This window comes from Sceloporus occidentalis, unplaced genomic scaffold (assembly GCF_023333645.1).
Source record: "Sceloporus occidentalis isolate IW3139 unplaced genomic scaffold, rSceOcc1.0.p SCAF_4, whole genome shotgun sequence".
Lineage (NCBI taxonomy): Eukaryota > Metazoa > Chordata > Lepidosauria > Squamata > Phrynosomatidae > Sceloporus > Sceloporus occidentalis.
In genome coordinates, this window is record NW_028316984.1 from 97,998,358 (window position 1) to 98,024,899 (window position 26,542).

The window sequence follows — 26,542 nt, forward strand, 5'->3', positions numbered from 1 at the left end:
AAACCTCCACCACTCTCTGAAGGAGTGTGTTCCACTGTAGAACAGTCCTTACTGTCAGGAGGTTCCTCCTAATGTTTAGCTGGACTCTCTTTTCCTGAAGTTTGCATCCATTGTTCTGTGTCCTATTCTCTGCAGCTGCAGAAAACAAGCTTGCTCCATCCTCAATATGACACCTCTTCAAATATTTAAACACAGCTATCATATCACCTCTTAAAATATTACCATTGTTTTACTTTTAATTGTTATTGGATATTGCTCAGTGAATTTTACTAGGAAGCAGTCCAGAACTTTTTAAAAAAACTTGGACATGGCACAAATTTTCTAGCTGATCTGCCTTACAGGCTTGTTGTAAGGCTAAAAGCAGGATGACTATGAGTATATCCAGCTCTTGAAGGAGGAGCAGGATGCAAACATGATAACTATTATTATCGTGTATCACTCATAGCAGTTCTTCCCTCAGGACAACCACCTCAAACAACCGTGACCCAAGGTACCAGGGTTGTAGTTCTCTGTTCATCATCCAGCAGGAGACAAGCTTTTGCATACATGCTCTGGAATGCTAAAATGACTGCCCTTTTAAATTAATCATTTGACATAGTTGCAAGACATAATTACATGTTTAAATTGAAATTAAGAAGTAGTTTTAAGAGCATCAACTATACACGTCAAGTTTTTTAAAACTTCTGCTATTGGACAAGGATAAAGCACCAGTAAATGTTTTAAAGAAAATGTTCATTATACATATGGCTTGAACATTATTTTAGATTCTTATGCACCAGCACTCAACATTTGCAGCCTATTCTCAGGCACGTTTATTCTGAAACAAATCCAACTATGTCTGGGGCGGGATACATACCGCCATTTAGTACATATAGAATACGTACTAGGGTTAGGAAGGGGCGGTGCTTCCGCACCCCCCTAACCCTAGTACGTATCCTATACGTACAAGATGGCGGCGCCCCTTCCACATGGGCGCCGCCATCTTTGCGTATCGGACGCTCAGCGTCCGTACGCGTCGCGCCGCTTGTGACGTAGCGAGCGCGCCCCTGGCGCCTCACTACGTCGCAAACGCGACGGTAAAAGAAGCTCCATTTTGGAGCTTCTTTTTCGGTCCGCGCGGGAGTCGGGCCATCTGAAGGCTCCGGCTCCCCCGCGGACCTACTGGCGGCGGCGGCAGACCGCCGCAAAGCGGCGGTCTGTACCCCGCCAAAGTCTCTTATTTCAAGAGTCTGAATAGCTCCAAGTGACTATTTACTGCTCAACAATGGTTATAACCCCTCATCGTTTTATGTACTAATTGTTGAAACAGCAGTTAGACATTTCCTTTTTCATGTGTAACAAGATATTTCCAGCTGCTGCAAATGGAGAAAACAGCACCATGAAGGAAAAGAGACACATGAAGCATGAGATGAATACAAGAGCTGTGACTATCCATATCAACATGCGCAGACAGCCACTTGGGAAGAACAGCAGCTGCCTGCTTTGGATGTTGTGGATCTGTAAGAACACTTCTTTGCAGAATATATGAGGTGCTTCTTTCCTAGCATCCCTGAAACTCAGACACTAAAGATTCCAGACCAACATTTTATTATCTTTCTTTCTTTCTTTCTTTTTCCACCTCGCAGGGGCCATGCTAATCTTCTCTGTATCGTTCCAATTTTAGTATAGGTGCTGCCGAAGCGAGCACAGCCAGAACAAAATTTTAACGTGTGCTCGTGCTTTACAGCAGAGGAACTATGCTACGACAAAACAGAATGAAAAGGCTCTTACACCTGCATAGTGCACTGTTTTGCATGCCATGCCTGGCAGGGTATTCACATGATATTGTAACTGTTTGTAAGGACATATCACAGGTTGGTCTGAAGACCATTCCTATTTTTAAATTAATTCAGTTCTGCCCTCCCTCCATCTTTTAAAATACCACGCTCTGGCTTAAGTGTAAACATGAAGAGACAGTGTGTTTTACTGTTGAGATTACTGGACTGCAACTTGGGGGATCCAGATACAAATCCCCAATGAGTCATGGAACCTAACAGTTGATCTTGGACTGATCTCATTCTCTCTGCCTCACTTACTTGACAACTCATTGGGGAAAAAGGCAGGGCACAAACGCAACATCTTAAAAAATAATAAATTGAATGAACCCACCAAGGGAGCAGAGCAAACCAGGTATCATTAGATAAAAAAGGTCGAGTCAATTACAAAGTTATCATGACCTGATTTTTATGAACTGCCATGACATTAAAAAACAAACAAAACTAAGTCTGCAATTCTCAAAATAGAAATAGCACGGAGGAATTTTCCTGACCATCTATGTGGAAGTAAACAATTGAGTCCACTAGCAGCTCTGGTTATAAGAGGCCGTCTGGTGACCTGAACATAACCACATCATAGCACTGGGAACACTTTGGGACAGGGCTGGGTTAACTGCAATAGCAGCCTGTTGTTACAACACAACAGTGTTTTACTTGAACGACAATACTTTGGGCTCTGTCCAAATACACTCTCAAGGCTTTCAAATACTCATACCTATCTAATGCAGATGACAGCTTAGGGTTCTTTATTTCATAAGATCTTTTTTGCAGGTCTGAGTTTAGGTTAACATAATAATAATAATACCATTCAGTAACCACTCTTGCATGAAATGGTCATGAGAGACATAAGGTTACTTGACAAAATTCAGAAGACTGAGTTATCATTCAATCTACTTTTAAAAGCATTACGTTGGTGTAGTAAATGACCAACCGAACCCTCAATTCAGCATATATTGAAGCACCTGCCTAATCAAGTGAGCAAGCTCCACTCAAACACAAATTCACAATAGATGAAACTCCACATCCAAACTGGGCTTAACAGTATTTCCCTTAACGCTTTTGCTGAAGACAAAACAATATCAACAAATTCATCAGGCTCTGATAGCTTTTTCTAATTTATGTGTACAGTGTTTAACGGTCATTATTACTATGATGATCACATGAAGCCGAATTAGAACACTATGTTAAATTCTGGCCGTCCCATCTCAAAAAGACTGGGAAAGGGTTTTTGTTTTTAATGATCTGAAAGTATCAGAGGGTAAAGACACAGTTTCCTATGAAGGCAGACTGAAACATTTACAGACTTTAATACAATGAGACCTTGTAGAGACTAAGCTTTCTAAGGCTCCATCTGCTTCATTAGATGCTTCATCCAGATGTAGAGATGGCTGTGTTTGAATTGGTGACTAAGGCCTGTTACAGACTGCCAAAATAAAGCTGCTTCGTGTCTCTTTGGAGGTATGCTATTTAAATGATGCATGGGTCCTAAGAGTCCGGAGGTTGCGCCAAAGCCACACTCCATTCCTAAGCACTTGAGTGCAGCTTTGGTGCAGCTTCCGGATTCTTAGGATGCATGCATCATTTAAACAGCATACCTCCAAAGAGACCCAAAGCAGCTTTATTTTGGCAGTCTGTAACAGGCCTAAGTGCATCAAAAAGCTCAAGTGAGATGACAGGACAGAGTCTGCAAAATTACAAATGGCATGTCTCTAAATTCTCAGATTTATGAATCTTAGTGTATGTCTTCACTTCTATAACATATATACCATATTATTATAACCCCTCTGGAGACCAGGGTCCGATTTCTGTTCAGCTGTGAAACTACCTGCGCAAGTCACACGCTCTCAGCCTCAGGGAAGGCAGTGGCAAACCTGCTCTGAACAGATCTTGCAAAGAAAACCCCAAGACATGCTCCCCTTAGGGTTGCCCTAAGTCAGAAGTGACTTGAAGGCACACAACACACACAACACACACACACACCAAGGCACAATGGAAGTGTTCAGCCAAATAATACTGACCATCAGTAAATTCAGGACAGATCTCTAGGTTACACGGCAGAGGTATGTGTTCTCTGGGATTCACTGCAAATAAAGGGGGGATGTCTAGGGGCTTTAAAATATGAGCCTTTATGGTATCCTATTCTCACAGGCTTTAACTCTCTCTCTCTGGCTCTTTGCTATGGAATTCTGGGAGTTCTGGGCCCCACAACAAACTCCAACTCCCAGAATTCCATAGCAAAGAGCCAGTTAAAGCGGTGCCAAACCGAGTCATCTCTCCATCCTCGTTCTATCGGAAGCCCCTTCTTCACCCTCCCAGGCTCACCGGCCGCGGCCATCCCGCTCCTTCCTCCTGTCAGGCGCCGACCTGCCTTCCTAGCTCTCTCACCGGCTGATGCAACCAACACCGTGGTCCGGAAGCCCGGCTGCGCCTCTCTGCGTCACTTCCGGCGCGGAGGATAACAGCGAGGCAACTCCTGGCAGCGTCGCGTCACGTGATCCTTCTCCTCCCTCAGAAGAACGTTCCTTTTGGGCCTTGGCCCTGGGACAAAATGGCCGCCGCTGTCGCTTAGAGACAGCCGCCCCGCCCCGCCCCCTCATTATGGAGCCCTTCCAGGGCCCTCTCTCTCTCTCTAAAAGCCTGGGCTGGGAATTTGCCCCTAATGCTCCTTTTTCTCTGCCTCACAATCAGGAGCCTGTGGCTTAAGTTGCTTGCAGCTTCACAAAAGGATGGGAAGCAACTTGGGTCTCAAGGGGAGCCTCTCTTTCTGTCTTGCTTTGTTGTTGTTAGCTGCCCTTATGAGACCCTTCCAAGACTCCTTGGCCTCCGCTGCTGTGCTCAGGCCCTGCAGCCCCATGGCTTCATCCCCCTGACGGAGTCCATCTTGCATGCAGCCTTCCCCTTCTCTCTTCTAGTGCCACTCTGCTCTGCCTTCATACTGAACTTAGGGCGGGAAAATGAAATGCACTTATATAGGATGGGAGACACTTGGCTGAACAAGACAACAGGTGAAAGGATCTAGGAGTCCAAGTAGACCACAAGTTGAATATGAGGCAACAGTGCAATGCGGCAGCTAACAAGGCCAATGTGATTTTAGGCTGCATCAATAAAAGTATAGTGTCTAGATCAAGGGAAGTAATAGTGCTACTCTATTCTGGTTTGGTCAGGCCCCACCTGGAATATTGTGTCCAGTTCTGGGCACCACAATTTAAAAAGGGTGTTAAAGGAGGGCGACAAAATGGTGAAGGGTCTGGAAACCATGCCCTATGATGAAAGACTTGGGGAGCTGGGGATGTTTAGCCTGGAGAAGAGAAGGTTACTAGTTGATATGCTGTTTAAATACTTGAAGGGATGTCATATTGAGGAGGGAGCAAGCTTGTTTTCTGCTGCTCCAGAGAACAGGACCCAGAACAATGGATGCAACCTCCAGGAAAAGAGATTCCACCTCAACATTAAGAAGAACTTCCTGACAGTGAGGGCTGTTAGACAGTGGAACACACTCCTTCCTCGGAGTGTAGTGGAGTCTCCTTCCTTAGAGGTCTTTAAGCAGAGGCTGGATGGCCATCAGTCGGGGATGCTTTGATTGAGAGTTCCTGCATGGCAGGGGGTTGGACTGGATGGCCCTTGCGGTCTCTTCCAACTCTATGATTCTATGATTCTACCCTCTACCTTTCATAGCATTATTGTTTTCTCTAGTGATCCATGCCTTCTCATTATGTGGCCAAAGTACAGTCCACAGAGCCTGAACTGCAGGTCAGTGGAGGAGAGGGAATCTTGGAGAAGTCTCATCCACAGGCTCCCATGAGTCTGTCTCAACTCAACTCAAGGGCAGTTAAGAACAAGATGTTGTAAATGCAGTGCTTCAGATCATCTAGCATATTGTGAGTGGCCAAGCTGATAAAGGATAGCAGGTATCTGTGGCACATCTGGAGAACAAGAGGCATCCAGTTGAAGGAGTCACACCTTCACTTGTGCCATCTTGTGCTGGGTTGTTTTGTTGCTGTGAAATACACTGTCTCCAAATGTGTTGTAGTTTCCTTTTTGGAGGTTTTTAAACAAAGGGTAGATGGCCATAGGTTGGGAGTGCTTTGTGTCTTCCTGCATGGTGGGGGTTGGACTGGATAACCCTTATTATGGCCTCTTCCAACTGTGTCATTCTATGATTCCACTATCAACCATAGTTGCACAGACTAATCAGATATTTGGAATACTCATTGAAAAGTAGAACAAATAAGGAGAACATATGTTCAGTCTTTTAAAGGCAGTCCTTATGCCCTCAGATTTCTCCTCCTTACCCTTAGGATTGGAGAAGAGAGTCTAGGTACTGAAATCTGGAGAGCCTTATCCAGACTTGCCCATTCCAAATGTTGGATGTTTATTTATTGCCTGTCCTATATGTACAGCTCTACACTACATGATTATGGGAGTGAACCTTTCCATTTTGATCCTGACAACCACCTTGCAAAACGAGAGGGCACAACAATGCCAAAATCACCCAGTGACCTTCACAGATGAGTGGAGATTTGGAACTGAGACTCCTAATGTTATCCAACACTGACCAATGTATCATGCTGGCTCTCATTTATTAATTATTGTGAGAATTAAACATTACTTTTTTAAAAAAGGAGGGGACGGTCAATTTTCCAACACATCAGTTTCAGAAACTAGTGAGCAATAGGCTCTTGCAGAATAAATGGATGTAGCATACATATAGGCTGCAAAGAGCACATAGCATACATACCACATACATCGATAGGTAATAGCAAGGAGAGGTCTTGTCATTTCAGCAGTGGTACTTGGTCCAGGGACAAAGGTGCTCTTTGTATCTAAGGTTATCTATTTTTTCATCCAGGAACTTCCAAAAAGTCAGAGCCTCATTGCCATGGAGCCTGCCCTTTAGACTCCTACAAACTGAATGGGGCAGGAACCCAGAAGTTAATGTCCTCCTTCCAAGAGGAAGCTCTTTCTGTATTACCCCAGTGGATGCCTTAAAATTACATTGATAATTCCATCCAAAGACTAGGGCTGAGCAGATGAGCCAGGAAAGCACAGGCCGAGCCCACTTTCCTGGCCCAGAGCACAATCCAGATAAGTTCCTGGGCTGGCATGGGGACAGGTGGATGTTGCATGCACACCTGTCTCCGTGCCATGGATCCAGTACTGCTGCATGCCCCTTACCTCCATCTGTCATTGCTGCATGTGAACAGACCACCGCCATTGGGTCTGATGTAGAAAATGGGGTGCCTGGCTACAATCACATAGCCAGGCACCCCCTTTCTGCAGCAGACGCAGTGATGAGAGTCTACTCTTGTTCAGCAATGATGAACGGAGATAAGGGATGTGCAGAGCCATCTGTTTAGCCAGGATTTGCTGCTGAGTTTTTTGGAAAGTCCACAGCAAATGGCGGGTCAGTTTGACCTGTGTTAAGGCCTTTAGATCCAAGATTGGGCCAGATCCACAAAATCTGCATGTGGTCTGGCAGGATCGGACCTGATCCTGCCCCTGGGGTTCTGGCTGAACAAGATGACATGAAGCCAGGGGGAACCTGATCCTTTCATCCTGGGTGGACAACCCCTATGAGAATTTGTTGCAAACCTGTGATTTAAACTTGCCTGACTCATGACCCCACTGGATAGTCTTAAGGTAAGTCCCTCTGATTATCAGCCCCCATCCCATTAGAAATACTGAGAAAGTTGTGACTCACGTTGAAGAGATGTAGTTAAGGATGGCTAAGACAACGGATGGTAAGTTTCTGTACATGTAGACTTACTAAATAGCAATTTATTTTTCCCTCCCTGTCAAATTGACTTTTTTCTCTCTGTGTGCACACATATGCCTGTTACCTGTCAACGTATAGTGTCCCCATGAATTACATACAGTTTTCTTAGACAAGGAATACTCAGATATGTTTTTGCCAGTTCTTTCTCTGAAATATAGCCTGCAGCACTGTCTCCCATCCAAGTATTAACCAGGGCTGACCCTGCTTAGCTTCTGGGATGAGATGGGATCTGGTACCTTTAGGTTATTTATTTATACATCCCCTTGTATGTTCTCCCATGTATTGACATGACTAAGAAACGTTAACATGAAATGTATTTTTTATTTAAAAATATTTATGAATTATAAAAAGAAGTTATAAAAAAAATCCAGACAACACGATTCCAGGATTTCATTTGAAAAATTCAGAATTTAACAACGAATGCCCCAATCCATAACCTTCTGCAACCAGAGTAGTCAATGCAGAGACCGAACCTTCCTAGCAATAAGGTTCTGGACACCTCCACATAAGAGATTGTAGTAGCAGAAAGATGACTTGGGCTTCTGTTTCCAAGTAAACTATTATGGCTACTTTCAGCCTGCTGAATGTTAATAAAAAACACCTTGCAGTTCATGTAATAGCCTACCGCATTACACTGAAATTTGGTCATAACAGTACATTTTATCAAGGACATTTTTTTCCAGGAGAACATAGCAATGTCAAGCTACAATATATTTTAAATTACAGTCATTCCTGATGATCCTTTTGAGTCTTAACAACTTTATTTGGTCTCAAGATAGTATGTAAAGTTTCATGACCTTGGACTGTATACATTCACTTTTCATCCTTCTCTCAATAAGGGTGACAAACAAATTGAGATACTAAATACTGCCCAGGCTTACCTGGGGAGCAGATTCAAGTGTAAGTAATTGACAGAAGTTCCGAGTACATTCACTGTCAAGCTCAGATGTTACAAAATATACATATACAAATATGCATCATTCCAGTCTCCAGACAAATTGAGCTGGTCCCCATATCTTTAACAGCTGTACTTTGCTCATCCTCAGCAAAAAGTAACATGCATTTTTACAGATTCTGTCGTTATAAATTTTTAACAAATAAGACATTAGTCTTTGGTTTCCAGTATTATAATATCATGGGTTATTAATTCATTTGTTACATTTTCATAAATATTCTTAAGCTTCAGGTCCCACAGTCCATCTAATAAATTACATAAGGCACCACAAATTCCAGATCGATTTTGTAAAGTGTTTAACATTTGATAACATGCTTCATCTATACTTTGTTGATTGTCAAGCTTTATTTTGTCAATGTCATTGTCCGACAAACCACTCTTCCTCATAAGTTCATTCCAGTCACGGCAAGGCACCTTGTTCCTCATCTCAAAATAGATGTGATTTAGCTCTACAATATAAGAAAAATTCATTGCAAATTTTAAAAAGTTAATTTTAGAGAATTTCAGTATGCTGGTGTATAGTTGGCCCTCTGTATCCACAGATTCTGCATACATGCATTCAACCTCCCATGGCTTGAAAATATTGAAAAACAAAATTCTAAAAAGCAAGCCTTGATTTTGCCTTGTATAATAAAGTACATCTTCTTACTATATCATTGCATATAATGGGACTTGAGCATTCATAGATTTTGGGCCAACACCCAATAGGGTTTCACTATACATGCTATTCAAGTCAAAACAGCCATTGAAAAGCTCTATTTTTCTTTCTAGGTCATTATTAACTAGATTGTTACTCTACCTCATATTTTAAATGTAATTTTAAATTTGTATGAGAATTTGTACCTCAGCCTTCTAATGCATGAATGTCATTCGCAACAATTTAGAACAATTAGAATCACAATTGTCAGCATAAAACCATAAAAACCAAAGTGTAACACAGGCAGAAGCAATACAAGATTAAAAAGCATGTAACTTCAGATAAAGCATTCCCAAGTTCCCACTCTGTCTCTCAGCATCTTTCCCCATACTGTGTCCTAGGGAGTGGTTTGGTTTTCCCCCTAAGGGAATGTGGGGGAATTGTGAGAAGGAAAGCACTTTTTCCTTGCCTCCCCCAGTGAAATCACATGAGTGAAGTTTCACTCATGGGAGCTCTAGTTTCAAACTAGAGCACAGTATTTAATTAGTCTTTTAAAATCCATGTAATTAATATTTACACCAAGGAGTTAAGAGACTGGGTAATTTACATTCACAGCCTAATCAACTGTGAATCTTAAAATGTGGTATCCAGTTAAAGTATCACTTATATAACCTGCTAGAAAAGTTTCTATTTCTTTTTAATTTTTTTATTGTAATTTTACAAGAAATTATAATAGAGCAGACAAAGACTGCATTCATGCTAGCATTTTTGTGTCGAGTAGATCCGGGGAGATTCGATGATGCAATACCGAATCAAAGTTCCCACTACATTTATCCCAATCCTATATCTCCATAGCAATTTAATCCTGTTGAAGTTCACATTACCATTTGTATCGATTTACAATGGAGCTGCCATTTTGACCATTCTCAGGCTTTTTTAAAACTGTCAATCAAATGATGCACATCTATGTCACAATGTTTGGGCGAATCCCCCCCCCCCCCGTGATAGCCGTGGAGGATGGTGATGGCAAGCCCCTCTGAGGACCCCTTGCCAAGAACCCCCCCCCCCGGTGACAGCTTCTCCTTGGGGGATCCTCCCCTGTCAGCCTCAGATGATGGTGACCATTGGTTCTTCAGACACCCTAACCCCCACCTCCACTTTTTTTGTGTGGACCTTTTTTTGCACATCTTTGTTATACCAATGATGCCAGTATTTAAAGGTACGTACTGTTTACTGCAGCCATGCAGTAGCACAGATGTGTATATGCTGTCAATTTTTTTTTAAAAAGGACACCACATAATGAGATGTTCCGAAAATCATCTCTGTGACTTTGGCTTTGGCTGGCAGGGTAAGAGGAAAAGGATGGGCATGATCTGCCCCCTGCACATTAACCCCTCCCTTTCTGTGCTCCAAACTGAATCAACAGCAAGTTCCCATTTGTAGCTGGTAAAAAAATCCCGGTTCTTTTGGAAAGACATGCACATGTGCTTCAAAAAGAACCCCGTTTCAAAAAGAACTGGGTTCCCCCCCGCATTCGGGTTGGAGAAACCCAATGCAACTGTGAACAACCCCCTTTTAAAGCGGTTTATAACATAGTGTGAATGGCCCCAAAGATAAGGCACAAGCAAAATACTACTATGGATGAATATATGAAAGTTTCTGTTTTGCATTTTTACTCTTAAGATGATCATGCTACCTGTCCCCCTCCTTTACCCCAGACAGAAACTGTTCAACATTGTCTTGCAATGCTGAAGTTGTCCTAGCCTCCTTGTTTAATTCTGAGCCAGAAAGCTAAACAGGGGCATTTTTAAAAGTACAATGACATTCAGAAAGCATATCAATGCTGCCACTTATTTTGAAGGAAAGGCCACTGTACCAGAGGGCCAGTCTGGACCTAGGATCAGCTCTTTCTTTTTTAAAAACAATAGCCAAACACAGTTGTATAATCAACATTTGGATGAAGACACTTCACCTTAATAAGCCAAGATATGAACAAGCTTCATGTGGGTCACCTCCAATAATGTGGAGCCATTCTCTGTTTGCACAGCAAACAAACTACAATTATTCCATTACATCTCAAGTAGAAAATGTGGTCTAGAGCTTCTGAACAACCCATGAAGCCACAAATTTAAGCTGGTTAAATCTTGTTTGCAAGCTCTCAACTGTTGTTTCATGGTTTAAACATAACAACAAACTATAGTACACAGCGGTCTTTCTGGTTTGTTTTCTCACATGAAGGGGAGAGTAAAGAATGTGGTTTGGGGCACAGGGTTTGTTTATCTCTGCTTATTAACCTGAGGCATGTTCCTTCAAATGCTGCCAGTGTGCAGTGACCACACTTATATATAAAATGTAATAACCTCTAAGTTTTTTTTAAAAAAAAACCCAATGGGTATGCAAATTAGGACAAATAAGTATTGATCTACATTTATTTTACCCCACATGTAAAAACCAAGAACATTTTGTTTGTTCAATACTGCTTGCTGGTTGATAGACCTACAAAAGTTGCACAAACCACTCACCTTTGGAAGAAGAATCTATTATTCTCACCACAGGTTTTTTAGGTTCTGGTTCCTAAATTTAAAAAATATCATAATTTTTTATACCTGTAATAATTTTAAGAGACAAAGCATTTGACCAACACAAATCAGCACAGATACATTTTATGACATAGAACAATTCTTTAGGAGATGCATTTTAATTTTGTAGGGTAACTTTTAAAAGAACATATACAATGCTAACAAATTTTAGGGAAATTTTTCACTGTGTGTTGCAAAAACAGATTCAGTTTTGTTGTTGTGCACTTTTAAGTAGTTTCTGACTTATGGCAACCCTAAGAGCAGGAATGGCAGACATCACTGGGTTTTCTTAGCAAGTTTTGTTCACAAAGGGTTTGCCTTTGCCTTCCTTTGAGGCTGAGAGAGTATAACCTGCCCAGGGTCACCCAGTGGGTTTCCATAGCTGACTGAGGATTCAGACCCTGATTCTTTCAAAATGCTACAACTGAGCATTTTGTTTTACAGAACAAGTCAGCGTGTTTGTTCTATTTTGCATTTTTAAAAACTTTTGGAATTTAAGCTTCTTGACATTATTATTCGTTTAATGGTATTCATGAGCCATGGCATCATTACTATGGAAGCACAATAAATTCCTGCATATATAAATGCTCCACATCACTTCCCCAGGTGACCAGCACACCACTGAGAGCAATGTTAGGGATTAAGAGAAACAGGACATATTTCTGTGAGAGCATAAAGCTTTTCCAATCACACAGCCCTTTCAGATTTTCCACTACTAGCTGCTTGTTTGAAAAAGCACCACAGCACAGCAGGTGGGAAAGAAACCTATACCTTAACCACAACAAATGTTTGCCCTTAAAAGAGTTTTGTTATACATTGATTTTACAAAATTAATATTTTGATGTAAAATGAACATGTGAAAGTGTGTGTGTGTGTGAGAGAGAGAGAGACAGAGACAGACAGATTCATTTTCCAGCTCAACAGTTCTTATACCGTTTCTTACATTTGACTGCACACTTAGAATGGGTGATGGGGCTGATGGAATATTCCCAGAAAGGGATTCTTCATCTGTGCTGCCCACCCCCAAAAGTCTTCTTTCATCGTTCTCAGGCACCTCATCTCTTAGTACAGCAACAGATACTTCAGGCTTAGAGTTCAGAATATCACTACCACCAGGAATCTACAAATAAAGAAATAATCCTTTTGACATTAGATGATTCTTTGGATAATAGGAATGTTCCAGCACAGTGTGCCACCTGCCATCATTTACACCATTTCTCATATAATGGTAATCACAGGCAATATGTTTTAATACATCTTACCAGAAAGAGGTAAACATTGAACATGTCCACATCATATGACACAAGGAAACATTATCTGTATTACATTACATAAGTTGGACTAGTGCTCCATTTCACTTGTTTGCCAAGTGGACATTTTGCTGCTTTCCTGGTTCCTCAGGATATTACTCAAATGATCAAATTATCTGTCAGTACTGCTTGCACAAACATCTCTTGATTTGGACAGATGGGCATCACTTATTTGGTGTTTCTGGGAGTTTGGGTTTATATGTACAGGTTCCACTCATTTGTTCAATATATAAACCAAATCACTGATGCTTACCTGAATTACAGATCCCTAACATGCTAATGTACACAGAAGCGTATGTGAGTTATTTTATATGGGATACGACACATGAGGACCCTTCTACACATAATTTTGTAAAAACAATAACACAGAGAGCTAACTTTAAAATGCTTAAGTATGATAGTGCTCTTTTCTTTTGTCCCCTACCTGCAAAAGTACAGAAGGGCATATGTGTAACTTCTATTCAGCCGTTATATAATTGATTGTTGTATCTTTTTGAAAACTGTTCTGAGAATGTAATTCTAGATATTATAAAATATTAAAGCTACATAACCTATTCCTTGCAGTAGGTATCTTCAGTGGCAACCTTCGCAAATTGGTCTGTTGTGTATTTCAAAACATCTCATCTAAATCAGCAACCACCACCACATCTTGTGGTAGGATATCCCAGACATTAATGTTGTATTTTATTATTTTATTGATGTGATCCCTCCTCGTTCCGTAGGGAGAGGCGGGAAATATAAATAATAATAATAATAATAATTATTATTATTATTATTATTATTATTATTATTATTATGTGAAGAAGCATTCTGCTTATTAGACTATGGTGGTAGGGGAGCAGATAGGGAGGCAGACCTGGCCTCAGATCCCACCTCAGCCACTGAATGCTCATGAACAAGATAACCAAAATCCTCTTGTGAAATTCCTTATATTTCTGGTTGAAAAACATGTTGTTTACAGATTACTTACCAAAAAATCCTTGCCTTCTTTTTCTGAGAGGAAAAAGAAAAACACAAATGCAAACCCATTAGTGTGTCAGAGCATAATTAGAGCTTAACTACAAATTTGAAATGGACAAAACATATGTCTGAATTTTTTTATTCTCATAGTTTTGATTAACACTTTCTTCCTTTTAAGCTTTTAAACTCTCTCTTATTGTAATTTATGTATAACACTAGATTCTTTCCTTGAAAGTCCACTCACTACCTATGCTGCAGAATGACTTATGTCAGGATTCCAACCACTGATTGGACTGCATTCATTTTCAAATAAACAGGCATAGGATTGCAACCTTATTTTAATATATAGTTTCTATTACATATGAAAATAACTGCAGGGGTCCAGCAACAGACGAGTGGGCTACTTTGTCAGGAAGCTATTACTCTGTATTACAGACCATTTGGTGCTGCCTATTGTCAGACAATTTGTTAGCCTAGCTTAATACTCCCTGCTTCTGAAGGCCTGTGGGCCTTTTTGATTATCACTTTGACCTTGGTGAACTGCAATTCTTCCATGCCAGAAAGAATGACAAACAGCCCCCCATTTTCAGAAGGTGGGTGGTTGAAAAATGGCAAATAACACCCACCTTTGGGTGGGAAGGCCACATCTATATCCGATCCGAAACAGCCTCCTTCTGGAAATGGGGAATCAAAAAGAAAGGCAATTTCAGGCCTGAAATTGATGGGAAGATGGACCAAAACATTTTTCCATGTCAAACTGCACAACTTCAAGGCTTATTTATTAATTTTATATCCTGCCTTTTTCTTGACATGTCACCTAAAGTGGCTGACAAGAAGTTTGTAACATGACAAAGGTAAAAATGTGATGATAAAGTAATTAGAACGTAATTAAACAAGTGATAATATTAAAACTTCATTGATTTTCAAAAGCATTTTAAAAGTAACAATAAAAGATAAAGCACCCCCACCCCAATAAAAAGACTTTTCTGCACAACCAATTAAGTATGAAATACATCTTTAAACAAAATGGTCTTTACCTGCCAGGAAAGGAGAGTGGAGGCCAGTTAAGCCTCCTGCAGAAGGGAACTGCACAACCAGGCAGCAACCACTGAGGTGGCATTATTTGCTCTTTGTTAGATGACTTATTTGCTTTTTTTCCCAAACAAAACTATCCTTCCAGTGAAGAGAGGATCCAGGGGACACACTTGGGTCCTTAGTGAGCCCAACCCAGTTTACTTGAAGTGGCAGCCACTGGTGGATGTGTCGCACATAGCCTGATTCTTTCAGCTGGAGATGCCAGGGTGCTTCCATGTGACAACATGCACTTTGGAACTGAGCTATAGCCCTCCTCAGTTGTATCTCCCAGTTCACCTTCACTTTTAACACATTTAATACTGAATATCTAGGTGCATCAACAAGGTTCATTTGTATTTTTTTAAAAAATTACCTTTTTCTCTTTTAGGTTTTCTCTTTTTATATATCCAGAAGCACAGGAACAATAATAAGCAAACAAGTGCAGACACACCAAAGATGATTCCCAAATGTTGGAGTATAGAATTTCCTAAAGGCACAGGGGGGAAAAATCACTTTAATAGGTCCAGACCACAAGACCATGTCTTGAAGTACAGGTGAAATACATAGGTTGTTTTTTGATATTTATTTTAAAAAGTGGGGAAAGGAACTATAATCTGCCCTTCTTTTATGCGGGGGATCCATTCCAGACTCCCTCACGTTAAGGGAATTCCCCCTTTGCTCCAGCCCCATTTAAATGAATGGGGCTTGTGTATGCAGCGGTGCGGCAGCACAAGCTTGCCACAGGCACGCACCCCATTATTCCTTATGGGACGTGCCACCCCTTCAACGTATGCTAAAAGCCACGTAAAGCGCACCCGTGTATGACGCGGGCGCGCTGTACTTTCTGGGAATGCAGAAAGCAACAACGAAATAGGCCCTTGTCACCTTTGTGTATTTTCTAGCCTGGACTTTTGCTTCAGGCCAGAGCAGGATGTGTATGCAAGTTAGGATGGCAGGAGATTGTTGTGCTTTTCCAGGTCTCCAACCAGAGAGATTATTATCAGGACATGTGGCACTGGAGAAGGAAGAAGTGTGATTGCTAGGTTGCCTAAAAGCCTAGACACCCATCTTCAGCTGGCACAAGAGCTCTCTCGCTCAGGTGTTTCTATCCATGTTACACTTACGAAGCACTAGCATGCTAGAAAACCAGGAGCAAGAGGAGGGGAAGATGTAGAGGGAAGTGTGATGTACTTGAGCCTCTTGGGCCTTAAAGAGCAAAGAAGGAAAGTCAAGTGGCAATGTTGCAAAATGTCAGCCTTGTTCTGCAAGCACTTGCACCAGTAGTGGAGAGTCTGGGGAAAAGTTTACTGAGCTGGTAGTGAACTGTCTACAAGATCCAGCTGCAAGAGCATAGATCTTTGAAAATCTTCTCCATGTGTCACTTGTGCCATTGGTAAGGCCATATGGAATGAAACCTACTGGGAAGGTTGTAACTGTTGTAGCTACTGGCTGCGTTTTGGCACCTGCTCAGCTAGTGAAAACTACTCCCTAAGCTGCCAGGTAACCATATGACTTGGTCAGAATGACCAGATGTCCTCCTTTTCTAAGACATCACCTACACTTCAACCTTCTACTCTATTCTAAAATGTCCTTCATTTTCAGCATGATTAAGAAGCTTGAATTTATATATACTGTATATTGGGGTTTTTTTACCTTTTATTTTGGAATCATCCACATTTTTCTTGAATGTTCTATATTTTGTGGTGCCTTGTCTTCCTTTGCAGTTATGACACCTGATCACCCTGGACTTGGTTAGCTGGATTTTATCCAAATTTTGGGTCTGTTTCCCAAGATTGCCCTCATGCTCGTTTCAACAGCCAGCTGCCTGAATACCATTCCTTGCCTGTCCCATGTTTATCACAAGGACCTGGACCTGGATCTCATGTTTTGATCCTGAAATCTCAATGAATAGGATGTTCTTGACCAGACAACCCTAATATGTATGCACAGGCAAAAACAATATGCCATCATATTTCGGGTGACATTCAGACAAAAAAGGAAGAAATAAGGAAGAAACCTTCTTCAATACTCTCCTGTTTACAAGAATAACTGAGATAGGATGATCAATTTGTGCTTCTCTAGAGAAGTGGTTCTCCAGCGTGGTGTAGTGGTTTGAGCACTGGATTATAACTGGAGAACAGGGCTCGAATCCCCCTCATCCATGAAACCCACTGGGTAACCTTAGAAAATTGACACTATCTCAGCATCAGAGGATTGCAATGGCAAACCCCCTCTGAAGAAACCTGCCTAGAAAACCCTGTGACAGTTCGCCTTAGGGTCACCATAAATCAGAAACAACGTGAAGGCATGCAACAACAAGAACAACAAAGGCAATAGAACTGCAACCTCATTATCTCCCACCACTAGCTATGCTGATTAGAGCTATGGGTGTTGTGGTTCAACACCATCTGAAAAGCAACCCCTGGTTTCAAAAGGGAGGGAGTCAATGATATCTCCAGTCAGGGGCCTTCTCTACCTGAGAGGCTCAATGTTATTTTCTAACAGCTCGCACTTCCACATGGGGGTCTTGTTAGATTTCAAAATGATACTGTTCATACTGTACCTGTGACAGCTGGCATGCACTCCATATCTGTGGTAGGACTGCAGCTCTGCCTCTCCACCTGCCCTTCAGGACATCTATATATTCATTTACAAAAAAAGAAGGTAATTATATTTTTCTCTTAGGTTTTTATGGTGAATATTTTCCAGATGGTGGTAGAATTCAAAGATTGTCTGATGAAGTAGGCTCAAGTCTTTCAGTGAGGAGCTTATTGCATGCGGCTCTGAGAATGGCCCCAGTACAGAACGAAAAGGGGCAAGATGGGAACGGAACTGGGTTATCACCTGTTTTATTGCATGCTGGAAAGCCGCCACTGCTGGAAGTGCCCATTCCATTCCACATCCGTCCCAGAGAGGGTGATTTTAAGGAATTGATAAGAAGCATTCCTGAAAATTGCCTCCTCTGGCATGGATCGGGAACGGAATGGGAACTTCTGGCAGTGGCGGTGTTCCGGCATACAATAAAATGCCCCTATTCTGTTCCCATCCTACTCCCTTCCGTCACATACCGATCACATCTCCAGGGGCAGTGCGATAAGGTCCTCAGTCTCAAAGGTGCTACAAGATCTCTTTGCATACTTGTTTTCTAGATGGGTTAAGTACGTCATCATCAGGATGTGATATCCAAAAAATTTAAAGCACAAAACAACATATAATAGTACCTAACATATCAACACTTGAAAGCTTAAGCATCTGCTGTAACATTTTACAGTCACCAAACAAAACTTCAGATTTAGTTTTGAAAACAGTTTCAATTAATAGGGGAGAATGTGAAGATCTGTAATATGGTGCACCCTTGGCTTACACAGGGGATCTGTTCCGGACCCCCCCCCCACATAAGCCAAAAAACATGTATACTCGAGCCCCATTCACTTGAATGGGACTCGTGCATGCAGCGGTGGTGCAGCGGCGCACACGCGCCAATGCACCCCCCCCATTCATTCAAATGGGATGCGCCACCCCTTGCACCCCACACGGCTCTCCGCGGATTTGAGTGTATGCTCAAATCGGCGTATAACGAGGGCGAACTGTATAGTATTTCTAAAATTTTATTTCAAATATAGTGACAATGTGTTCCTAAACAATACAGGAATTACACATGAAGATGTACATAAATGCATCCAGCAGAATTAATGAAATTGGCCTTAATGAAAAGTTCTTATGTTTTGGATGATTCATCATTGGCCTTGTCCACTGGAAATTGACAGGGCTATGCCCCACCTTTGCAAAAGGGACAAATTTGTTTAATTCGTTCTATTTACACATTGAAAAATTGGCTGTTTTTACATTTGTCATAAAAATAGCCTGGTTCAAAGTGAGTATCAGTATAGGCTATTAAACCTGTATTTCTAGGCTTAAATCCACTTGTTTATCCTAAGCAGAGTGAACCTATTGAATAAACAGTGTATGTAAATACTGACCACAAATCTTTATACGCTCTTTGGTCAACTCTAGTTGGGACTGATAGTTGGGTTTAGGCCATTTTAAAAACTGAATCACTTCTTCTTCATTAAATATATTGGCTATGTTCTGGTGCAGAAGGAAAGCATGGTTTCCTGCTACTATAATAAGACATGGAGAAACCCAGGTTCATGCATTCCCCATTCCCTCATTTGTTTATTATTATAATGAGCTTGATACTGAGGACCAAGGATTGGCAAGGCATTAAAATCCAGCTCTCTCTTTGTGCTCCATGATATCTCATCCTGTATAATACTGGAATGGTCTTCCACTATGTCCATCTGTTTAACCTCCTCTACCTGGAGCTCTTCAACTTACTCAGTTCCTAAGCTACAAATATTCAATTGCCACAAGTAAATAAATATTTTAAAAAAACAACCCTGCTCTGCCCCCTTTTCTGCCAGCCCTTGTTTCTGGGATTTTCTAGATTATTTTTTATAACTAAAAAATTCACATGCAATGATACATAGGCAACTATGAGCAAATGTTTTGAACTTTTCACTAATTGCAGTGTGAGTTAAGTTTAGGATTAGACCATTCAGGCACAAGTAAGTGTCGCAATTTCAGCTGATGTCAAGCAGAAAGTGGCAAACATTGTAAAGATCATAGTGTAAGTATGTGGTTTATTTGTAAATTTATGGACAAGATCCTACATCATGCTACAGACCATACACTCTACTTGCACAGCCCTTCTAGGATGAAACTTTTGCCCCGTATATAAGGCAGCTTCCTAGCAGCAGACTGTACCCTCATGTCATGTGCAGCTGTCACTCTCCTAACTTTCTAGCAAGTACACTAGACATTTGGACAGAACAGTGATGACTGCTCTTCTTTCCTGACTCTGTCCAGATGTTGCCTCGCTCCATGCCCTTCCACTGGCCAAGAAGCCATGCACCTGATCTTTGAAGCAGGCTTGTGTGCGGGAAAGAAAAGAAAGAATTGCATAAGGAGGTACAGGATACCTTCTTGCACAATGAACTTCATATTACATATATGTCACCAACTGGATTCCTGTCAAAAAAATTTTCAGTGATTAAACCACGGTTTATCAATTCACCACCGTTAGTGCATCAAAGCTTAGGAAATACAAGTTCTAGAATAAAATATTGTTTAAAATAAATAGGTTTTTAAAACTTTTTTCCTAATAATTTTTATTATGAAAATCATTAGAGTCTACATGGGATTAACCAACCCCTAAATACTACTTCAAATGAAAAAAGCCAACAGTATTACACTCCTTAATGTACATATATAAAGCCAACAACATAAAACCCCTTAATGTACATACTCTTTCTTGCACTTGATACATTCTTCACAACCAAGAGGGCAGTAATATCCCTCAAGACACTGGCATTCCGTATTATTCTTAGCAGTGCAGGATCTCACTGTCATAAATCCTAAAAAAATAAATAAATAAAGAAGGTGTCCTAAAGTATCTTAATTGCCAGTTCTTTCCCTTTTAAAGGAAAACATTAGTGTATGCAAGAATACATGATCAAAACCAGAGGACAGAAAACCTACTTTTGGGCTACAACTCCCAGAATCCCAGCTGGATGGAAGATTCTGGCTGCTATAGCTCAAAAGTTCTGGTCAAAACACTAGTTCCATGAACTCTACAATAGATACAAAGCGTGTTAAAAGAGTATTGTGAATCGGCTCTAGCAGTAAATATTGGGGTAGCAAAGCATTAAGCTATGAAAATGATTCCAGTTCTGAACAGTTTAAACAGGGATGTGCAACCTGTGATCAGTTCAGGCTTCTGGCAAGAGCAACCTAGCTGCTCACTGGACAAGGAGGAGGAGGAAAGAGGAGAAGGAATTATGAGAAAGAAAACCCTAATATTTTGTGACTTTGGCCCCACCCTTTGCCAGCATGCCCCACAACAGACTATGCTTAAGGGAATGCAGCCTTGGGCAGGGGAAAATAGATTCCCCAGCTCTGGATTAATGTTAGAAAAACACAAGGTAACAGAATGCATCAAGAGAACATGGTGGAGCTTTTAAAAACCAGAAAACAGACCCCTTAAGAACAAGTCACAAATTCATACTATACCAGGTTTGCATTTGTCACAAGGTAAGCATCGATTAAGGCCATTTGGATGTTTAGTGTAGTCTACTCCTTCTGTGCAAGATATACAGCGCCCCAAAGTATGTGGAATAGTGCAGGGTTCACCCACGTAGGTACCTAATAAATGAGAGATGCACATTTACTACAAAATTAATTCCACAAAGACCCAGCTGGACTTACTTCTGAATAAGCATACAAGGAACAGGCTAGTAACTGTTGAACAATCTGGTACTGAAATCCTACACAGCTGGGAGGCCATAGCTAAGTCGCCCAGCACATGCTAGTCATCCCAATTTTCTCATTAATTTAGAAAGCACTTGGTCAACAAATACTGTACAAGAATTTAAACAGAACTCTGCCCACAGCCTTACAATCTAAATTATTATTTTGTCTCTGTATAAGTGATTTAAGATGTGGCTATGATGGAACTCTGGGGGGAAAAATTAAATCCCCCTACAAATTTGGCAGGGTTTACAGTTATGTGCAAAGAGGTTCAGAGTATCTTATGACCCATTTCCCAAAGGATGTTTCAACTGATAAAAAGTGGAAGACGGAAGGAGCAAATCCCACTTCAGACCCTATGTTCTCCCAACCCTGCTCTAGAAGACTGTAAAGCCCCCTGAAGCCAGTTTGTGAATGACAAAGAGAGTTGCTGGGGCAAGTAATTTCCCCATGTGTTAGCAGACTGCACTAACACCATTACTGAATTTAGATCTGTATCAGTCGTGATGATTAAGGAAGCAAGGGGAAAGACACCAAATTTAGATCTAAGGTACATAAATAGTCATGGCCAAGGAATGTATGAAGTTAGAACTATAAGTAAGGTAATGATTCTGTAACAAACTATATAGCTCTAATAATGTGCTTACTTGTGGAAGAAATATCATCACTGAGCAGCAACCATGTGGAACTTGATAACGTTACCAAAGGGCATCACAAGGTATCAAGGGCACTGCTGTCTCTAAATCATGTAAATGCCTGACTGAGTTGACTGGATAGGAGTCACAAGCATGTTTGTTAGCAGCCACACTGGATTCTGCTAGCCTTTTAATCTTAAATTGCTCCCTGGCAACACCAAATATCTTTCAGCTTTCTCTCTTACCACTATAGCTGTCATCGCCAAATGTCATATTCAACAGCAGTGAGGCCAGTTAAAGTGTCTGAGACTTATAAACAGATATGTAGATCCAGAGCTTGGAAAGTTTACTTTTTTTAGAGTAACTCCTGGATTTGCCTATGTTCAGCACAGCCAGTGACTGGAGTATTATGGGGTTTGCAGTCCAAAAATAATGTTTCCAGGTTCTTAAATCAGATTACCTAGAGCGAGTATGAATTGCAGACTAATAACATATGTGTTGGCTGGTAGCAATGGTACAACAATGTTGGCTGGTAGCAATGGTACAACAATGTATGTTGTTATTGTTGTTAACCGCCCTGATGTTTCGAAGGGCGGTATATAAATAAAGCTTTTATTATTATTTATTTATTAAAATGGTTTGCAAGGCTGAAGTAGTGGCAAACAGACCACTGGCAATCTAAGGTTTAACACTTTGGGTGGGAATAATGCAGCCCTCCAGATGTTGTTAGACAGCAACTCCCAGCAGTCCCTGTCAGCATAAACAATACCTGGAAGGACACACGATCCCCACCCATGATTTATACAGCTCTCCAAGATAAAAACAGAACCATGTTTGAACTACATGCTGAAAATTCCCGAATGTTCTTGCTGTTTACCATGCGCCTTTAAATTTTTGAATTCTAGAAGCATTGTGTAAGAGAGTGCCTAACTTGCTTTGGAGCAGTGTTGCCAATTTCCAGGGAACTCCCTAATTTCCAGGTAATAAAAAGCCTTCGGGAATTTTCAGGTATTAAAAATTTATGGGGAATTTCCAGGGAATTAAAAGCCTTTCTGTTTATAGGGAATTATTTCACTTCCCACCACCCCAAAATGGCCAAAAATGCCTTTCTCGCCCCCAAAAATGTCCGACCCGGAAGTCCCCACCCCCCAAAATGGCCGACACAGAGGTCCCCACCCCCTTTTGCCTTCCCATAGTGCTTTGCAGTCCCTTGATCCCTGACTTGGATGTCCCGCCCCTGACCCAGATGCCCAGGGAATTTGGGGGCATTTCGGGGATTTTCAGGGAGATTTCCTTCAAGGGTGATTGGCAACACTGGTTTGGAGACAATCAGGTTCAAATACCCACCTTGACCATGGAAATCAAGTGTTACAAATTTAAAATTATGGGAGAGCCTCCCTGTGGAGGACAGACAGAAAAGATATGCAATAAACCAATAATAAGCAAATAAACAGAGAGACGGAAAACCCATTTGGGTTAAAACAGTTCTGATTTTTGCTAAAATGGTTTCAGCTTTGAAAAAGGAAATTATTTATTGAGAATGTAACAGATAATCATTATTTACAGAACAAATGCATGTTTTCCCATATAAAACAGAAATAACTGACTGAGGGAGCGGGAGATGGATGTCATTAAAAGGGAGGGGCTGTTTTATGGACAAAAGAGAGATTGGTTGCAGGGGGGATGTAGCCAGTCTCTTCCCCATCATCATCATCTACATTTATATGCTGTCTGGTGGTGTTCATGGAACTCCACACTCCCACATCATCCCTGTTAGGTAGGCCAGCTGCCAGAGTGAGTGAGAATTGCTGGCCTAGGATCACCTGGTGAGCGTCACAGCTCAATGAGGACTGAAACCAGGCTCTCTCAAGTCCAAGTGTGATATTATAATCACTACACCCCACTGCCACTTTGAAATTTGAAGTGATTTTCCTTTCTGTTTCTTTCTGGCACTAGAAGTAAGTCAGGTGGCAGAGAATGCTTCAAACAGGGGAGTTCAGACAGGAAGGGACCAAGTTTCACTCCCACACCCTTCAAGCTCTTTGTATCTAAAATGAATCTCTAACATCCTTGCTTTATAAATATGTGCTTATTAATAACTTATTACTGATTTATGTTCCAGGGTTACAAAGATTACTGGTAAGGTGCTCTTTCCCAACTGCTAAGGAAACAATTTCCACTCTCTGGCACTAACAAAGAAAGATGGGCATAATTTCCTTTTCCAGAAAAAAATAGCCACTGTTATCCTTACCTGCAGGGCAATATTTGCAACAAAGCTGACCCGCATAAGCATATTCTCCATCAGCACAGTAGAGTCTCAACAATGGAGATTCACCCTAAAAGATCCAAGAGACAAGTTTCAAAGCAATGAACTAAATGGGTGCATCAGCCTATCTTCATGTGAGATTTAGTAGCTATTTTAAAACGCAGATCCTGAAGCCTAGCAAGTTCACAGGAAGAACATTCTTGTGCTGAGCATTAAAGAAGAGCTGAGTGCAAAACAGATTCAATGTTAAATGAAATTTGTTTGAGAATTGTAAAATGAAATTTGCTTCTCTTACACCATCAATCTCTAGAAGAGATTAAAATTTTGGACAACAACTAAGAGAATCCTGTAACCAACATGAAGGATTCTAGGATATGAAGTCCAAAAAACTAATAACAAACTTTAGAATATAACAGGTGACATGCCCATTTATGTTATTGGCCCAGAGTTTCATGCAGTATGAAATTTCCACTGACTTTAATATGAAAACTATTATGACTACAAAGCAAGTTCCAAGGATTCTTGACCTATATGTATTCATGGGCTGCTTGGTTAGCAACAATGCAGAATCACGTAGTAACAATCCTTATTAAAAAAATAAAAACAGTGAGAAAAAGCATAAAGAATCTGCACTGACACGGCTGTGGTTGTGGGTAGATTGGCATGGAGAGTTCTTTTATAAACAATAGCTGCTGAGGAACAATAGCATAGGTGAAAGCTTTAGTGCCTAGCAGTGGTGTGGAGCCAGTTCTTACATGCTTGAAGACAGCAATAGCAATAGGATTTACATTTCTATACCGCTTATCAGTGAACTCAGCACTCTCTAGGAGGCTTACAATCTATAAACTAATCGTCTCTAACAATCTGAGTACTCATTTTACTGACCTACAAAAGAATGGAAGACTGAGTCACCCTTAGAGCTTGTGGCTGTAGTAATGGCATTTAACCACTGTGCCACCAAGCTTCTTGATTAACAGCACTTTCACATCACCTACCACCCCAACCACTCTTGGGAGATTATCGTACATCACTTTTTGCCCGATCCAGGCACAGGCAGCCTTTTCCTGTGCAATAATACCCGCTCTCACCCATTCAAGCCCATTCCCAGCCTGTGTCTGGATCGGGCGTGCCTGGACCAGGTGAAAAATACTGTGTGATATTCTCCTTGGATTCATCTCTTTCTTCAATTTCATCTTCAATCTGCACAGTAACTAGAGGGAAAATGGCTTTCCCCAGTAAAGATACATTGTTATGGCAACCAGAGGCTTTTGAATTAATGGAGGTTTTCCACTGGCCGAACATCTTTTCCTTTCAGTCCTCTTGCTTCCATGAAAATCTACTCTGTAGAGTTGGAAGACCCAGAGGAAGAGAGGCTTTTGGCTGCTGAAACTGCGGAAGAAAAGGAAGCTGATAAACACCTCTTTGCAGGAGCTTTACAGCTTTCCTGATAGGGATGAAGATTGCTGGAAATGATACTTTGGTGCTGTCTGCAAGGGCAAGAATACTCCAGGAGTGGTCCATTGTTTACAACTGTTTCTCTTTTTCCTGGAAACTTGCTGTGGATCAGCAGCCAATAGCTAGCAGACTGATACTGCCCTGTGTGAACACCATATTGAAGAGCATTGCTGTAGAAGAGTCAGATGATTTGGACCATGTCTAGGCACCAGAAAATCAATTCAGCAAGGTATATGTCAATCAACTTGGGACTAATTTTACACCTTTTTAAGTGGGATATATCCCAGGTAAGGTGCTGAATGGACCAAACATAATCCGCACTGTTTGTGCCAGAGTTGGGAATTTGCCTCTGTGTCATCCGGACTCTCTACTGAGAGGAGAAAGGGAGGCCAGTTTATTTGGCCTGTGCAGACAGGACCTCAGATTAACCCAACCACTTGCACTGGTGGACTTTCCATGGTGATGTTGCTATTGAGAGTGTTCTGGTGAAGGCCTGTACTTCATAATTTACCACTACACCACTGCTGGCACCAGACTCTTTAATTCCACAGAGAAGCAAAACAGCACAAATTCCACCTGCCCCCAGCAAGCAACTTATGCCGTCCAGATCAATGTGTGCTATAGCGAGGAAGTGTACTACAAGAAGATCTCACAAACTCAGAAACCAACAATAAAAAGAATAGTTCCAAGATCAGTAGCAAGTCCGACATCTATGGGGGGGGGGGGTATCCCCTTTGGAATAAGACAATTAAGCAGGCCTGCCCACCAAGCT

At 41.3% G+C, this 26,542-nt stretch overlaps 2 protein-coding genes and 1 non-coding gene across 6 annotated transcripts in view; all 3 read right to left on the reverse strand.

Moving 5' to 3' along the window:
• Window positions 1-4,217, reverse strand: part of CARS1 (cysteinyl-tRNA synthetase 1) — a 73,329-nt gene extending 69,112 nt beyond the window's left edge. The window contains exon 1 of one of the 4 annotated variants that reach the window (XM_089521012.1): window positions 4,137-4,217. In XM_089521012.1, coding sequence (XP_089377138.1) covers window positions 4,137-4,149 — 13 coding nt within the window. In that variant the 5' untranslated portion in view covers window positions 4,150-4,217. Of the gene's footprint in view, window positions 1-3,832; window positions 3,931-4,136 lie in introns of those variants that run through there. The other 3 variants (XM_089521015.1, XM_089521011.1, XM_089521013.1) reach the window with 3 other exon arrangements.
• Window positions 1,580-1,687, reverse strand: LOC149314391 (U6 spliceosomal RNA). The gene has a single exon (XR_016281205.1). It is a non-coding gene; the product is annotated as a U6 spliceosomal RNA (small nuclear RNA).
• Window positions 4,218-7,891: 3,674 nt separating the features above from the next.
• The window catches only part of LOC149314392 (tumor necrosis factor receptor superfamily member 10A-like), a 30,747-nt gene continuing 12,096 nt past the window's right edge, over window positions 7,892-26,542 (reverse strand). The window contains exons 2-10 of the mRNA XM_089521017.1: window positions 24,301-24,385; window positions 21,178-21,309; window positions 20,414-20,522; window positions 17,669-17,742; window positions 15,479-15,592; window positions 14,042-14,064; window positions 12,705-12,881; window positions 11,705-11,756; window positions 7,892-8,994 (exon numbers count right to left, since the gene is read on the reverse strand). Of these exons, the coding sequence (XP_089377143.1) occupies window positions 8,696-8,994; window positions 11,705-11,756; window positions 12,705-12,881; window positions 14,042-14,064; window positions 15,479-15,592; window positions 17,669-17,742; window positions 20,414-20,522; window positions 21,178-21,309; window positions 24,301-24,385 (1,065 nt within the window). The 3' untranslated portion in view covers window positions 7,892-8,695. The remainder of the gene's footprint in view (window positions 8,995-11,704; window positions 11,757-12,704; window positions 12,882-14,041; window positions 14,065-15,478; window positions 15,593-17,668; window positions 17,743-20,413; window positions 20,523-21,177; window positions 21,310-24,300; window positions 24,386-26,542) is intronic.